At 43.2% G+C, this 17,294-nt stretch overlaps 2 protein-coding genes across 2 annotated transcripts; one reads left to right on the top strand and one right to left on the bottom strand.

Moving 5' to 3' along the window:
* Positions 1-3,568: 3,568 nt before the first annotated feature.
* isy1 (ISY1 splicing factor homolog) lies at positions 3,569-12,684 on the bottom strand. The gene is made up of 11 exons (XM_061932547.1): positions 12,542-12,684; positions 12,139-12,161; positions 9,018-9,069; positions 8,869-8,934; positions 8,621-8,663; positions 8,433-8,545; positions 8,258-8,375; positions 8,062-8,184; positions 4,009-4,112; positions 3,827-3,919; positions 3,569-3,742 (listed from the first exon to the last, which is right to left on the bottom strand). Exons 1-11 carry the CDS (start codon positions 12,542-12,544, stop codon positions 3,635-3,637), a joined length of 846 nt encoding a protein of 281 aa, XP_061788531.1. The 5' UTR covers positions 12,545-12,684; the 3' UTR covers positions 3,569-3,634.
* Positions 12,685-14,849: 2,165 nt separating this feature from the next.
* LOC133578400 (pyruvate dehydrogenase [acetyl-transferring]-phosphatase 1, mitochondrial-like) lies at positions 14,850-17,288 on the top strand. Its single transcript, XM_061932799.1, has 6 exons — positions 14,850-14,966; positions 15,096-15,293; positions 15,351-15,767; positions 15,834-15,925; positions 15,996-16,561; positions 16,626-17,288. Exons 2-6 carry the CDS (start codon positions 15,126-15,128, stop codon positions 16,898-16,900), a joined length of 1,518 nt encoding a protein of 505 aa, XP_061788783.1. The 5' UTR covers positions 14,850-14,966; positions 15,096-15,125; the 3' UTR covers positions 16,901-17,288.
* Positions 17,289-17,294: the final 6 nt, after the last annotated feature.

Below are 17,294 nucleotides of genomic sequence, written 5' to 3'. Positions count from 1 at the left end.
ATGTCGGTCCACGTTTTGCAGTTATTACAGCTTCAACTATTCTGGGAAGGCTGTCCACAAGGTTGCAGAGTGTGTTTTTATGAATTTTCCACCATTCTTCCAAAAGCGCATTAGTGAGGTCAGACACTGATGTTGGTCGAGAAGGCCTGACTCTCAATCTCCGTTCTAATTCATCCCAAAGGTGTTCTATCAGGTTCAGGTCAGGACTCTGTGCAGGCCAGTCAAGTTCATCCACACTAGACTCTGTCATCCATGTCTTTATGGACCTTGCTTTGTGCACTGGTGCACAGTCATGTTAGAAGAGGAAGGGGCCCGCTCCAAACTGTTCCCACAAGGTTGGGAGCATGGAATTGTCCAAAATGTTTTGGTATCCTGGAGCATTCAAAGTTCCTTTTACTGGAACTAAGGGGCAAAGCCCAACTCCTGAAAAACAACCCCACACCATTTCATACATGCCGCAAAATCACTGAACTCCTGAGAGCAACCCATTCTTTCACAAATGTTAGTAGAAACAGTCTCCATGACTAAGTGCTTGATTTTATACAGGCCAAGTGATTAGGACACCTGATTCTGATCATTTGGATGGGTGGCAAAATACGTTTGGCAATATAGTGTATTAGTGAAGCACACAAGGAATTATGGGATATGGCGGCCTAGATAATATGTGAAGGAGAACATATGAAGTCATGGTGTAAGTCCTAAGATGGGCCCCAGGGCCGGCCTGTAGCATAATTACTCTAAGGCCAAAACCACCTGAAGATTATTTTTTTCTATTTAAATTCGTCAGTTACAAAACATGACGTCATAAAAGTTAAGATAAAATAAATTATGAATCAAACTCGGAATGTGAAACATCACATACATCCATCCATCTTCAACCGCTTATCCGGAATCAGGTCGCGGGGACAACAGCTCCAGCAGAGACCCCCAGACTTCCCTCTCCAGAGCCACATTAGCGACTTCCTCCTGGGGAATCCCGAAGCGTTCCCAGGCCAGAGAGGAGATGTAATCCCCCCATCTGGTCCTTGGCCTGCCGCGGGGTCTCCTCCCAGTGGGGCGTGCAACGAGGACCTCCCTCGGGAGACGCTCGTGAGGCATCCGCACGAGATGCCCGAACCACCATCACATACAGACCTTTGCAAAAATGCAAAATGGTTCCTTCGGTAAGAAACTTCCATCACTATTCACTCGACACAGACGTCATAAGGTCATCAAAGCTCACATTGATGCTTTCACACACAGCGCCAACATTTGGGCACCAGGATGAGGGTATAGCAGAAAGGTAAAAATATGATAAATGTATTTGTGGCAGCATCGGAGAAAGTTATGTTTAAAGGGGAACTGCACTTTTTTGGAATTTTGCCTATCTTTCACAGTCATTTTGAGAGACATGACGATGGATGTTTTTTTTCTGCATTCCAAAAATAATTAAATGCGACCAAAAGTCCACTTACAATAGAGCCTATGGGAGCCATTCAATTCTGTCTATAAAGCCCCTAAATAAACATCCAAACACCTCCATTAGGGTTTTATATATGATGTAAGTATATATGTAATGTAGTAACGGGCACATTTATAATAACATTTAATATTTACGTATTTTGATCATTTTAAGCATACAAGGTGCATTAATTTAAAAAACGCATCACAACCTTTGCTTTTTTTTCTTTTCTTCATCACTGATGTCTACTCACTGCAGACTTTATGAGAGCCAACAAACATGATAAAACATCACTTAATGTACAATGTCTGCTGTCATTAGGACGCCGACTGCTAGGATGTTCATATATTCATTTAGATGAAAAATGTCTCATAATCCTCGCTAATAAACGGGGTGGGGTGTGGTGGGTGACCCAGGCGTCTTTTAGTGTCGTTCTCGCCAGTTCCATGTCCTTAACGGCTGTCAAAGTGTACCAACTTGTCAGGTTATATCCTCAGCCATCTACTTTTCAGGTGAGATGCAGGATTTATGATCCACAATAAACTTCCAAGGAGCAGGGAAGCGAGGAAGCAGCAGACCACTCGATGATGTAAACATAGGCACACCCTGTAGTGATCACGTCGCTGTTATAAATAGATTGTCTGTGTTAGCGTTTATAATAATATCAGTAGTACTTGGCTAATATTCAAGTCACGAAATGTAAATAGTGTATTGTTGGCGTTTTTTTAATGGTTATTTATTAGATTTTATGAGCGGAATAGAGGACCTCTCATAGGCTGGCTTACTAAGGGTCTGTAAGCAGACCTTTATTTTTGTTTATTTAATATTTAGAATGCATTAAGAAAATGCATTTTAAAAAATCCATCCGTCGTCATCTTTCATAATGATTGTGAACAATAGGCAAAATTCCAAAAAAGTGCAGTTCCCTTTTGTATCTAATTGCACAATAATTGTGGTGTATTCAAGAACCTTTGATTAAAGTTCAAAACAGAGGCGTAAATAGTTTTTAAAGATTGTGAGATATATCTGCCAGTAGATGCACTAATAACACAATAATCATAATAGTTATAATATTGATGTGTTATTATGATTATTATCCACTGATGATTTGCTCTTTTCCTCTTTGCTCTATTCACCACTGCACTATTATTTATTAGCCTTGCACACATTAGTAATGTAAGAACTTGTTTAGATGTTTAGTTAATTCCATCCATCCACCTTCTTCTGCTTATCTGAGGTTGGGTCACGGGGGCAGACGCCAAACCACTGAAGCCCAGACTTCACTCTCCCCAGCCACCTCGTTTAGCTCTTCCTGGGGGATCCTGAGGCGTTCTCAGGCCAGCTGGGACACATAGTCCACCAAACGTGTCTTGGGTCTTCCCCATAGCCTCCTACCGGCCGGACATGCCCCAAACACCTCTCCTGTTTTATGCAGTTCAATTACCTTTTATCACAGATCCTTTGACAATTATTTGCCTTTCCCATGACTCAGAATCCAGAAACATCTGTGCAGCACTGGATGGAAGATGCAATGGTCTGTCAAAAGCCCAGAAACTCACTGACCTTTTATACACACACATTCATTACAAACAAACAGGTCACAGGTGAGGATTGGAACCTTGACTAGCCATTCAAACCTGTTTGTGTCACCTTTTGTGCATGTAATCAGATCAAAGTCACTGGGGTATGTAAACTTTTGATCAGGGTCATTTGGGTACTTTCTTTTGTCATTTTGATTTAAAAGAGCAAACACAGTTGTTTGCCAATGAATAGCTTCACACAACCATTAAGCATGAGTGGAAGAAAGGTTTTTGTGTTATCATTCATATTCTTAAATCATAAATTCTCCCAGGGTATGTAAACTTATGAGCACGACTGTACATTCAATAAAAGATAACGTTAGCAGCTAAACTTTGCTAAATCACAATGAGCTGACCACACACAAAGCTAACGTGTGTGTTATGTACCGGTACAGGTGTAATTTCTGTCATTACATGCTAAAAGCTGGAAGTCTAACTGGGGTATAACAGTGCAAACAGCCTCTATATTATAGTTTCTTTTGTTGTTACGTCTTATCACATGGATAAATGACATTTTGTGTTTCATTTTCAATCACATGACCCGATGAGGATTTCAGAAGCTTTTATTGGAAAAACTTAAAAAAAGAACATCAAGACAGACAACAGACACAGTTTAGAGTCCCAGCAGAGTTCGCGCTTCTTGACTCTGAGCTTGCAGAGTTTCACTGGCGTAACGCTGCAACAACTCCATCTTCTTCCTCCTCACCAGAGCCTCCTCCACCTGACACACACACACACACACACACACTTTCCGTTAAAACTTGCTCAAGATGGACAAGACTCACAATAGAAGTGTGTGTGTGACCTCTTTCTGCGATGGAACAGGCACGTGTGCAAAAAAGGCTACGCCTCCTTCCTCGTCATCCATCTCCTCTGGCTGTCGCTCATCCTCCTCGGGCTGTGAGGACACATGCACACACCACGAGCAGCAGTCAATTGAAGGTCAAATGACCACATAGTAAGGCCAAACGAGTCGGCCCGCGTCACCTCGTCGTTTTGGACACGATAGATGCTCTCCTCTTCTTCCTCTTGATGCTTGTCTCCCGAATTACTGCAGTCTGCTCTCCACTTCTGTACTGCCTCCGACACGGCTACATACACACACACACACAAACAATAATCAATTTGTGGCGGTGGGGGCGTGACCAGGACGTGGGGGGGCAGTGTTAAAATTATATCTGTGGGGGGTGCGACTTATACTCAGGAGCGACTTATGTGTGAAATTATTAACACATTACCGTAAAATATCAAATAATATTATGTATCTCATTCACGTAAGAGACTAGACGTATAAGATTGCATGGGATTTAGCGATTAGGAGTGACAGATTGTTTGGTAAACGTATAGCATGTTCTATATGTTATAGTTATTTGAATGACGCTTACCATAATATGTTACGTTAACATACCAGGCACGTTCTTAGTTGGTTATTTATGCGTCATATAACGTACACTTATTCAGCCTGTTGTTCACTATTCTTTATTTATTTTAAATTGCCTTTCAAATGTCTATTCTTGGTGTTGGGTTTTATCAAATAAATTTCCCCCAAAAATGCGATTTATACTCCAGTGCGACTTATATATGTTTTTTTCCGTCTTTATTATGCATTTTCGGCAGGTGCGACTTATACTTCGGTGCGACTTATACTCCAAAAAATACGGTAGTATCAACATATATTTTTTTACTATACCAACTTTATTTATAAATATATATTTTTTTCTTGTTACATTATATAGTTTTGCTGTGCTTTTCCATTGCTTATTTTATGACGACAATGGACTGCACTTTGTACACCCTTGCATTATTTGCAGATAGGTGAACAGTCTTTCAGGAAAGTATGTTAATTTACACATGAAGTGCACATACATGTAGAAATCATGTTAAATCAACAATACCGTTTGTTATAAATTGAAAAAAAGCAATATACAGGATAATGGTTAGCTCTAATGCCGCTACCTGAATGCTAACATCCAATGGATAACCCTATTGACAGGCTAAAGAAAATTAGCATTCCAATCATTTTAAAATTCTACAAACATTTAACAAATTAGCTTTCATTGGAACAAATTGACATTAAACAACGAATACATTTCTACTTAAGACATACAGTCGTGGTCAAACGTTTACATACACTTGTAAAGAACATAATGTCATGGCTGTCGTGAGTTTCCAATCATTTCTACAACTCTTATTTTTTTGTGATAGAGTGATTGGAACACATACTTGTTGGTCACAGAAGACATTCATGAAGTTTGGTTCTTTTATGAATTTATTATGGGTCTACTGAACATGTGACCAAATCTGCTGGGTCAAAAGTACAGGTAAAAGCCAGTAAATTAGAATATTTTGAAAAACTTGATTTATTTCAGTAATTGCATTCAAAAGGTATAACTTGTACATTATATTTATTCATTGCACACAGACTGATGCATTCAAATGTTTATTTCATTTAATTTTGATGATTTGAAGTGGCAACAAATGAAAATCCAAAATTCCGTGTGTCACAAAATTAGAATATTACTTAAGGCTAATACAAAAAAGGGATTTTTAGAAATGTTGGCCAACTGAAAAGTATGAAAATGAAAAATATGAGCATGTACAATACTCAATACTTGGTTGGAGCTCCTTTTGCCTCAATTACTGCGTTAATGCGGCGTGGCATGGAGTCGATGAGTTTCTGGCACTGCTCAGGTGTTATGAGAGCCCAGGTTGCTCTGATAGTGGCCTTCAACTCTTCTGCGTTTTTGGGTCTGGCATTCTGCATCTTCCTTTTCACAATACCCCACAGATTTTCTATGGGGCTAAGGTCAGGGGAGTTGGCGGGCCAATTTAGAACAGAAATACCATGGTCCGTAAACCAGGCACGGGTAGATTTTGCGCTGTGTGCAGGCGCCAAGTCCTGTTGGAACTTGAAATCTCCATCTCCATAGAGCAGGTCAGCAGCAGGAAGCATGAAGTGCTCTAAAACTTGCTGGTAGACGGCTGCGTTGACCCTGGATCTCAGGAAACAGAGTGGACCGACACCAGCAGATGACATGGCACCCCAAACCATCACTGATGGTGGAAACTTTACACTAGACTTCAGGCAACGTGGATCCTGTGCCTCTCCTGTCTTCCTCCAGACTCTGGGACCTCGATTTCCAAAGGAAATGCAAAATTTGCATGGTTGGGTGATGGTTTGGGGTGCCATGTCATCTGCTGGTGTCGGTCCACTCTGTTTGCTGAGATCCAGGGTCAACGCAGCCGTCTACCAGCAAGTTTTAGAGCACTTCATGCTTCCTGCTGCTGACCTGCTCTATGGAGATGGAGATTTCAAGTTCCAACAGGACTTGGCGCCTGCACACAGCGCAAAATCTACCCGTGCCTGGTTTACGGACCATGGTATTTCTGTTCTAAATTGGCCCGCCAACTCCCCTGACCTTAGCCCCATAGAAAATCTGTGGGGTATTGTGAAAATGAAGATGCAGAATGCCAGACCCAAAAACGCAGAAGAGTTGAAGGCCACTATCAGAGCAACCTGGGCTCTCATAACACCTGAGCAGTGCCAGAAACTCATCGACTCCATGCCACGCCGCATTAACGCAGTAATTGAGGCAAAAGGAGCTCCAACCAAGTATTGAGTATTGTACATGCTCATATTTTTCATTTTCATACTTTTCAGTTGGCCAACATTTCTAAAAATCCCGTTTTTGTATTAGCCTTAAGTAATATTCTAATTTTGTGACACACGGAATTTTGGATTTTCATTTGTTGCCACTTCAAATCATCAAAATTAAATGAAATAAACATTTGAATGCATCAGTCTGTGTGCAATGAATAAATATAATGTACAAGTTACACCTTTTGAATGCAATTACTGAAATAAATCAAGTTTTTCAAAATATTCTAATTTACTGGCTTTTACCTGTATACATACAGCAATGTTAATATTTGGTTACATGTCCCTTGGCAAGTTTCACTGCAATAAGGCGCTTTTGGTAGCCATCCACAGGCTTCTGGCAAGCTTCTGCTTGAATTTTTGACACACAAAATTGGTGCAGTTGAGCAAAATGTTTTGGTTTTAGAAGCATGTAAGTCCCATCCTAAAACTCATTTGTATACTGTAGCCTTTAAATAGACCACCTTTTTAGACCAGTTGATCTGCCGTTTCTTTTCTTTTCTCCTCTGCCCCCCTCTCCCTTGTGGAGGGGGGAACACAGGTCCAGTGGCCATTGATGAAGTGCTGGCTGTCCAGAGTCGGGACCCAGGGTGGACCGCTCGCCTGTGCATCGGTTGGGGACATCTCTGCGCTGCTGACCCGTCTCCGCTCGGGATGGTCTCCGGCTGGCCCCACTATGGACTGGACTCTCACTATTATGTTAGATCCACTATGGACTGGACTTTCACAATATTATACTAGACCCACTCAACGTCCATTGCATCCGGTCTCCCCTAGAGGGGGGTGGGGTCACCCACATCTGCGGTCCTCTCCAAGGTTTCTCATAGTCATTCACATCGACGTCCCACTGGGTTGTGAGTTTTTCCTTGCCCTTATGTGGGCTCTGTACCGAGGATGTCGTTGTGGCTTGTGCAGCCCTTTGAGACACTTGTGATTTAGGGCTATATAAATAAACATTGATTGGTTTTCTGACATGGACTTGTTTCTTCAGCATTGTCCACACGTCGTTTAAGTCAGGACTTTGGGGAAGGCCATTCCAAAACCTTCATTCTAGCCTGATTTAGCCATTCCTTTACCACTTTTGACGTGTTTGGGGTCATTGTCTTTAATGTTTTTTGTGACCAACAAGTATGTGCTCCAATCACTCTATCACAAAAAAATAAGAGTTGTAGAAATTATTGGAAACTCAAGACAGCCATGACTTATGTTCTTTACAAGTGTATGTAAACTTTTGACCATGACTGTATATTTGCCAAACTGTATGGAAACCAATATCGATGCTCAATTTGTATGACTTAGCCAGTCTGCTGCTTTGTACTGGCTAACTACGGAAGCCTGTTGCTCAAACCTCCAACTCTAATTTTAAAGTAGAAAAACCAAACCTTGCTTCTCGTACTGCATCTCAAGAGGAAGCAGGACGCCGTCGTCTTCATCTCTGTAGCCGTAATACTCGGCGTCCACCTCCTTCATCAGCTCTCCTCTGGTCTTGCGGAGATCCGGGGCGGCTGAGGGTGACACGAATGACACGAAGTGACGAGTGGGCGGCGGACACAAAATGGAAGCAAACAAAGTACGTACGCTCTTTCTCAAACAGATCTCGGACGCCCGGTAAATCTCTGGCCGCCCCGAAGTATTTATAGCCTCGATTCCCTGGAACCTCCCTCCCCTCTTGGTCCAACATTCTGGGCCCGTAGTGCTTCGAAACAGACACACATTACAATACGGATCATTAACGTTCCTGATGACAACTTACCTTATAGTCGAATCCTCCGAGCTCTCGGATCCGATATTGCCAGTGACCTTTTTCTCTCAGCAACTTGTTGATTTCGTCGTTCAGATCCCGAATCTTGAACTCGCCCAGACCGGCTGTAAGGCAGGCAGGAAGACAGATGGGGTCAGATTCGCACACGGGTAGGAGACGGCCGGACGGTTTGTACTCACCATTTTGAATTTGAGACACTTTTTTGGAGATCTCGCTGATGATCTGAAACACACACACACACACACACACACACACACACACACACACACACACACACACACACACACACACACACACACACACACACACACACACACACACACACACACACACACACACACACACACACACACACACACACACTCTTATTTCAGTGCACATCAACACACACCAGTCAGCGTAGCGTTTGCACGGTGACACAACCAACCTGTCTCCTCCATTTCTCCGCTTTATGAAGATCGTTGCACTCAGACGCCAGGTAGGGTCTCCTTTCCTGCAAGTCATTAACAAACATGAGACAACGTTGAACAGTTTCTGTGCTCTGCCAAACCGAAGTGCATAAACATAACATCCGACCTTGAATTTTCCCTCCTCCAGCTGAGCCTGTCGGAAGCGCGCCAGGGCGGTCCTGAGGCAGCAGGGATACAGTATTACTTGTGGATCAACCGTCACACTCTTGATCACCTTGGACTGATGTGTGTGTGTGTGTGTGTGTGTGTGTGTGCGTGCAGGGGTGGCCCTACCATTAGGCAAACACAGGCAGTTGCGTGACCCCCCCCCCCCCCCCCCCCAAACGTCTAATTAAAAACAATTAATAAAGTTTTCTTCTCTTTGAAACAAGTATTTATTCATTTTTGTCTTAATTTGTGTGCTTAAAAATCATCATCATTTTGACAGCCCCCCCCCCTCCTTTCCATGTTGCTAAGCAATTGATCCAGGTAGATGTTTCAAAGCAAACTTAATGGCGCGGTTTGGAACGGAGAAGAGGAGAAGGTGCAAAGAAAACAGTAACAGCGAGTGCAACACCAGAAGTGAAGAATGACACTTTTCATCTTAGTTTTGTGAGCATCAAAGCGCTCAAAATGGTAAACTATTGTTATCGATGGTCTGGTAAGATGAATAAACTTGAGAGAAAAGTACTATTGTCAACAGTCTCTGCTCGTCCCAACACGGCCACCGTCAAGAGTTTTCTTTTTCCCACCAGTCACCCATTTCTGACTATAACAATAATAGCGCTACATTCAGTCAAACTGTACTATACAAAAAACGGTCTCCGAAAAATGGCTTACTTAGACTTAGACAAACTTTATTGATCCACACAGTAGCTCAGTTACAAAGAATGGAAAGGGTAAGGATGGAAAGGATAATGCAGGTATAAAGTAGACTAAAAATGTACTGTAGTAGTAATATAAAATATAACATATATGTAATATTGACATAATGTATATACAGTATATAATATATACTGATATGTTGTATTATTGTATTATATTATATTTTTTAAATAATATATACAATATATAACAAATCCCAATTACCATGTACAATATTACAGTATATGTAACAGCTGCAGCATAAAATAAAGAATAGATCCAGTAGAAAATATACATTATAAACAAAGAGAGGTAGCTAATATAGAAGCGGTCAGGTAATAGACAAAAATCTATTGCTGTATGGCGAGTGATTATACAGCTGGATGGAGTGCGGAATGAAGGAGTTCTTGAATCAAACACTGTGAGAACGAAGCTGAAGGAGCCTGTTGGAGTATTACACTTTATTAAATGTTGATTAAGGTTCCTATCAATTACAGCAACAACGTTGAGATCAGCAAGCTTTAATGGTAGAGTGAGAGCCATATACTCTTTCTGTCTGTCAAGTTCATGACGTCACTAAGGGGTTGGCTCAAGGCCAAGTGCCAGTCTACTTGGGGAGGGGCTGGGCTCTTCCTCGGGTGTTGCTGAGTGGAGGCGCAACAGTTTTTGCCTGTGCCAGGCTAGTATTTGTTTACGCCCGTTTATTTTCCGTTTTGTTACACAGTGAGTTTTATTTACGTGACTGTATGATAATAAACATTTTTGTTAAACATGGACATAATTCTCTGTGATGAGGTGGCGACTTGTCCAGGGTGTACCCCGCCTTCCGCGCGAATGCAGCTGAGATAGGCTCCAGCGACCCCACCCCCGCAACCCCAAAAAGGGACAAGTGGTAGAAAATGGATGGATGGATGGATGGACACAATTCTGGACATCGAGAATTAGCCGGCTGCACACGTCTAAATTGGCTTAATTTATATTCGGCAACCAGGAGCAGTAAGAGTTTAGGACTTTACCGCTACAGGTAGTTTCTAACAACAAATGTTACAATAAGATGACTAGATTTCAGTGACGTGCGGTGAGGTTGATGGCTGGTGAGGCACTGACTTCATCACAGTCAGATTTACAAACATATGAACCCTAAAGAGTATCTTATTCACCATTTGATTGGCAGCAGTTAACGGGTTGTGTTTAAAAGCTCATACCAGCATTCTTTCCTGTTTGGCACTCAGCATCAAGCGTTGGAATTGGGGGTTAAATCACCAAAAATGATTCCCGGGCGCGGCACCGCTGCTGCCCACTGCTCCCCTCACCTCCCAGGGGGTGAACAAGGGGATGGGTCAAATACAGAGGACAGTGTGTGTGTGACAATCATTGGTACTTTAACTTAACTTTAACTTTACACATACAAACTGTAGCACACAAAAAAGCACATTTAATTAAAAAAACCTTATTATGGTCTTACCTTTACTTATAAGTGCGGGAACAGTGGTGTTCGTGTTGGAGGAGTTGTGAATGAATGAAATATGAAATCCGTGCTGCAGTCTGCAGGTGTACCTAATGTTGTGTCCCTGCAGTCGTTCACGGCTCCTCCGGCGCGAGCATTGTTGTTTTTGCACTTTTTGGCTTCTTGTTAAGTGACTTTTTTTGGGTGGATTCGGTCTTGCATGTGGAGGGTTTGGGTGTGGGCTTTGGTCGGTGTGGCGCTCCCGTCGGGGGGTGCACTCTGCGCGGTGGTGCATCAACCGGCACCAGGAGGCGGGATTACCGCGTGCCTCACACAGTGCGTCTTCGCAGCAGTTTTATGATTGCTCAGCACAAGAAATACGTTACACACATACAGTTGTTGACAAAATACACTGTACATTATATACCTCAGCTAACTAAACTATGGAAATGTATAATATAGTTCATATATCAATACGGTCTCACTGCACAGCATGCCAGCAGTTAGCCGGGTCCGCAATCCATGTTGAGGCACAAATGAGTGACGTGCCTCAACTGGCTGCTGATCACCGCACCGTCTCTTCTCAGTATTTGAACGGCAAATGTGAAAATTCAGCGATTTTGAATAAAAATAATCTAAAACTGGTGAAGTTAAATGGAAAATAACTTTATAGTATAATCACTGAATACATATAACAATTTAATTAATTTGTTTTCTTTTTACATTTTTTTTCTTTCCATGATGGCAGGTGAGGCAGGGGCCTCACCTGCCTCTAGTGACTGCACGTCACTGCTAGATTTGCCTTGGTCCCCAAAATGACTACATAACCCCCTGTGTGTCTGCGTCACCTGTGTGTGTGTGTGTGTGTGTGTGTGTGTGTGTGTGTGTGTGTGTGTTTAAAAAAAAAAATCTCAACAGGACATGTTTTAGTACTCACATGGCCTTTTCAGCATTTCGTGCCTGTGGAAACACACAATAAATTGTTAAATCCTCATGACATAGTCTGTCTGAGCTGTCAGTTAAGCAAGAATTTGCTCTCAATCTTGTACAAAAGCTACAGGCTTTAAAATGTTATTCATCAGCTATGTTTTTTGTTGTAACTTAAGACAACTTATAACCACTGCCTCACACAATCAGACTCGAATATTGCTTGATTCCACTAGAAGGTTCGTCACATATTTGAATGAAGATTCTAACGAGATTAAAAACGATCATGTTTATTATTCACACACTCAACCAGTGTTTTTATTCGGAAGCTAACGGTGTGCTAGGTTATCTATGTGCAAAGGGGATATACATCTAAATTTTTGAAAAACCGAAGTAAAAACGCCTTCACCCACCATCGCTGCAGAGGACTTTTAGACCTCGTCAAGAGTTGATCTACAAAATGAATGTTGTGCGGCAGTGCGACGTTCTACACAAGCCACCGACCACAACAGAGGTACTTATGTGCCAATAACTTCACTTCCGGTTGAGGCTTTGACAAGAAAAGGGACATATCGCCACCTACTGTATCGGAGTATGTAGCTTGGGCACCCTATACTTGACGTTCTTTAAAAGTTATACGACTAATTAAAAAACATACACATAATTGTTACTTTCTATTATGTAATCCTATATCTTTAAGACCTACGATGTCCATCCATCCATCCACCAATTTTCTACCGCTTATGACATATTACATTGAGGAAAACAATTGTTGCTTTGTGGCCTATCTCGGCCACCGTAGAGAAATGCTGGGACAAATGCTTGCAGCCAAAGTGTTTTGTGTTTCTTTTTTCTTTTCTTCGTGACACAAACAAACACAGTTCCAGGCATTGTTGTAAAAATCACTCAGCTATTTGTGTAATATGCTAAGATATAAATACAGTTCTTGCAGATTTCGAAGTAATACCAATTGTTTGTTCTAGGACCGGAAATAAAATGTGACCAAATCTGCTGGGTCAAAAGTATACATACAGCAATGTTAATATTTGCTTACATGTCCCTTGGCAAGTTTCACTGCAATAAGGCGCTTTTGGTAGCCATCCACAAGCTTCTGGTTGAGTTTTTGACCACTCCTCTTGACAAAATTGGTGCAGTTCAGCTAAATGTGTTGGTTTTCTGACATGGACTTGTTTCTTCAGCATTGTCCACACGTTTAAATCAGGACTTTGGGAAGGCCATTCTAAAATCCTAATTCTAGCCTGATTTAGCCATTCCTTTACCACTTTTGACATGTGTTTGGGGTCATTGTCCCAACACCCAACTACGCCCAAGACCCAACATCCAGGCTGATGATTTTAGGTTGTCCTGAAGAATTTAGAGGTAATCCTCCTTTTACATTGTCCCATTTACTCTCTGTAAAGCAACAGTTCCATTGGGAGGCCCAGAGCATAACACTACCACCACCATGCTTGACGGTAGGAATGGTGTTCCTGGGATTAAAGGCCTCACCTTTTCTCTTCCAACCTAAAATCATCAGCCTGGAGGTTGGGTCATGGGCGCAGTTGGGTGTTCTAGCAGGACAATGACCCCAAACACACGTCAAATGTGGTTAAAGAATGGCTTACTCAGGATAGAATTAAGGTTTTAGAATGGCCTTCCCAAAGTTCTGATTTAAACGTGTGGACAATGCTGAAAAATCAAGTCCATCTCAGAAAACCAACAAATTTAGCTGAACTGCACCAATTTTGTCAAGAGGAGTGGTCAAAAATTCAACCAGAAGCTTGTGCATGGCTACTAAAACCGCCTTATTGCAGTGAAACTTGCCAAGGGACAGGTAACCAAATATTAACATTGCTGTATGTATACTTTTGACCCAGCAGATTTGGTCACATTTTCAGTAGACCCATAATAAATTCATAAAAAAACCAAACTTCATGAATGTTTTTTGTGACCAAGACGTATGTGCTCCAATAACTCTATCACAAAAAAAATAAGAGTTGTAGAAATTCTTGGAAACTCAAGGCCATGACATTATGTCATTCACAATTTGGGGCGGTATAGCTCGGTTGGCAGAGTGGCCGTGCCAGCAACTTGAGGGTTCCCGGTTTGATCCCTGCTTCTGCCATCCTAGTCAATGCCGTTGTGTCCTTGGGCGACACTTTACCCACCTGCTCCCAGTGCCACCCACACTGGTTTAAATGTAACTTAGATATAAAAAAAAAATTAAAAAAATAAAAAATTAAAATTGTTGTTGTACTGTGCAGGTTTGAAATAAATACTTCAATTCAAAAAAAAAAATTCAAAAGATATTGGGTTTCACTATGTAAAAGCACTTTGAGTCACTAGAGAAAAAGCGCTATATAAATATAATTCACTTCACTTCACAAGTGTAAGTAAACTTTTGACCACGACTATATATATATATATATATATTATTTTTTTTGTAGCTGTAATAATGACAATAAGAGCACATCGTGCTCTTTCAGTTTATCAGGAGTGTAGTTCATTTCTAAACTTTTAAGAGCTAAACCTGAAGTGACTTGAAGGAGCGCTTCCGGGTTCCTGGGTCCAAAGGTGAGCCTGTAGGTTGAAAGTTGCACTTCAAGAAACCTCATTGTATGCTCTGCTAAAGGTTGATGATTCGTTTGGAGCAGGTGACATGTTGGTGGGTGGGGTTATCATTGACTGATTAACCTTTGAAAGCTGCCAAAGGTCTCAGACAACACACCTGTGCACTACTAAGCTCGAGCTCTAATAGAACAGGGACTTAGACTTAAGACAAACTTTATTGATCCACAAGGGAAATTGTTCAAAGGGAGACTCTCGTCAACACACTAGGTGAGTTCACAACCAAGAAGTTCAGACAACTGTAAGCTTTTAGTTTTTTTTGTCCGCAAATGTTTGTAAGTGTGACACAGGTAATATAAATGTATGTACGGTAAAATGTGTTCTGTTTTATCTGAATAGTTTATCTTCCTGCTGCTGCATCAGTCAGTCATGTTGGGAAGAAGAACCTTCAGGCGATGTTGCAGGTTGGGCTTCCAGCAGTGGTCCTCTGCCCCAGCTGAAATCCTTACACTACATTTCCCAGCAGGCAGCAGGAAGACCAGGGCCCACCAGGAAGTGTCGCAATTGAACTCTGCTCAGATCCAACAAATCCTAAAGGTGAGACGCAGGAATGAGTTCATGTTCTTCAGCGTCATCTTTGTCTTGTGTTGTCAGGCCAACGAATACAGCCACATCCTACCCAGGGGCCCAGCCTCCCACGGGGTCCTTGGATTCCATAGTAACATGTTGCCATCCAATCACCCGGGCGAGGACTATCGCAGCAGCGCCACCTGCCTGTCAGACGGTGGGGGTGTGCTGTTTGGGGTATTCGACGGCCACGGAGGACCGGCCTGTGCCCACGCTGTCAGTCAGAGGCTTTTCTACTACATCACCGTGGCAATGCTGCCGCTAAAGACGCTGGCGGAGCTGGAGCGGGCGGTGGAGGAGGAGCGGGCCGTCCCGCCGTTGCTGGAGTGGTTGAAACACCGCCGAGATCACCGCTGCCCTGATGGAGGCGCCACCTCCTTCCATAGCCTCCGCACATACTGGCAGGAGAGGCTGGACGGGGACGAGGATGAGGACGACGACGAGGTAAGCGCCACATAATCATCTCCCCTAGCAGCCTCATGTAAAGGAGTTCTATCTGATTGGTTGCAGGACATCAGTTCAGCGCTGGTCAATGCTTTCCGTCGACTTGACTATGACCTGACGGTGGAGGCTCAGGTGCACATGTCCATGTGCTCACACAGGTCCTCATTCTGGCCTTGCTATCACTGTGTCATGCATTACTGTAAGTCACTACTTCGCCTCTGTCTTCAGAAGGCCGTCTCTCTCCGGGGAGACGTCTCAGTCCTCCCCCCTTCGGGTGGCACTGTCGGGATGCACAGCTTGCATCGCGCACGTGTCCAAAGGCGTCTTGCACGTGGCCAACCTGGGGGACAGCAGGGCTGTGTTGGGTGTTCAGGAAGCAGATGGATGCTGGTCTGCAGTCAGCCTCACCAATGACCACAACGCGCAGAACCCGGACGAGGTCCAAAGAATTCTGGGGGAACACCCAGGGTCAGAGTGGAGGACGGTGGTCCGCCACGAGCGCCTGCTGGGATTGCTCCTGCCTTTCAGGGCTTTTGGCGACATCCGCTTTAAATGGAGCGCTGAGACGCTGAGTCGGATGTACGAGACTCGCGCAGATGTCCTGTCTGTGGTCGGCGAGGGAGCTCGAACGCTGCCGCCACACTACTTGACCCCGCCTTACCTGAGCGCCGAACCGGAGGTCACCCAGCACCTCATCACACCCTCGGACAAATTTGTAGTGTTGGCAAGCGATGGACTCTGGGAGTTGATGCACCGACAGACAGTGGTCCAACTGGTTGGCCAACACATCAAAGGTCAGACCCCAGTAGAGATTTGAGGGTACATTTTTGTGTCGCTAAACCTTTTGTCATCACGCAGGCCTTCAGCAGCAGAAACCCATAACTCCCACTGTGGGCATGACCCTGGCTGACCTGCAGCGCCTCCTTTTGGAGAGGAAGGGGCGGGTCCAGTCGGTGTTGGAAGACCAGAATGCCGCAACCCACTTGCTTCGCCATGCCCTGGGTGATGACGGCTACGGAGCAGTGGCGCCGAACCGGCTCACTAAGATGCTGAGTCTCCCAGTAGAACTTGCTAGGAGGTACCGCGATGACATCACGATTACGGTCATCCACCTGAACGAGCCTGACCTTTGACTTGAACGACTTGTTACTACTAGCAACACAAAGAAAAGGACACTGGAGGGGAGGTGTGATTCTTAGGGGTGGCATTGGCAAGTGGCATAAGACAGCATTGAAAACTGCAGCCACACCCTAAGCCAACGAGATGGTGACAAAAAACTGTCAATAGCTACAAGGAACAATGTTAAACTTTGAAAATATACTGTTCTTACAAAACAAGTGTACATTATAGCGGATTGGAACCATCAGTGGACAAATAAGGGACATTACATATAGCAAATTGTCTTTGTATACATGCGTTTGTTAGGGGAGCACACAGTAGCTTTGAAAAGAGGCCTGCACAGTTGAGACTTTGAAGACAATAGAAACTAAATTTTAATGACAAATTTAAGGATCGTAAAAAAGAATG

Source organism: Nerophis lumbriciformis, linkage group LG38 (genome assembly GCF_033978685.3).
Source record: "Nerophis lumbriciformis linkage group LG38, RoL_Nlum_v2.1, whole genome shotgun sequence".
In the NCBI taxonomy this organism is placed as follows: Eukaryota; Metazoa; Chordata; class Actinopteri; order Syngnathiformes; family Syngnathidae; genus Nerophis; species Nerophis lumbriciformis.
This window is presented reverse-complemented; position numbering and strand designations above follow the sequence as displayed.

Bases quoted from the DNA above. Each gene is read 5' to 3' on its own strand.
- LOC133578400 (XM_061932799.1), top strand. From the start codon at position 15,126: ATGTTGGGAAGAAGAACCTTCAGGCGATGTTGCAGGTTGGGCTTCCAG. The intron at 15,294-15,350 runs GTGAGACGCAGG...TTGTGTTGTCAG, and splicing joins AGATCCAACAAATCCTAAAG to GCCAACGAATACAGCCACAT. The intron at 15,926-15,995 runs GTCCTCATTCTG...CTCTGTCTTCAG, and splicing joins ATGTCCATGTGCTCACACAG to AAGGCCGTCTCTCTCCGGGG.
- isy1 (XM_061932547.1), bottom strand. The intron at 8,546-8,620 runs GTGAGTACAAAC...CCTGCCTTACAG, and splicing joins AGTGTCTCAAATTCAAAATG to CCGGTCTGGGCGAGTTCAAG. The intron at 4,113-8,061 runs GTTTGGTTTTTC...GTGTGTATGTAG, and splicing joins GATGCAGTACGAGAAGCAAG to CCGTGTCGGAGGCAGTACAG.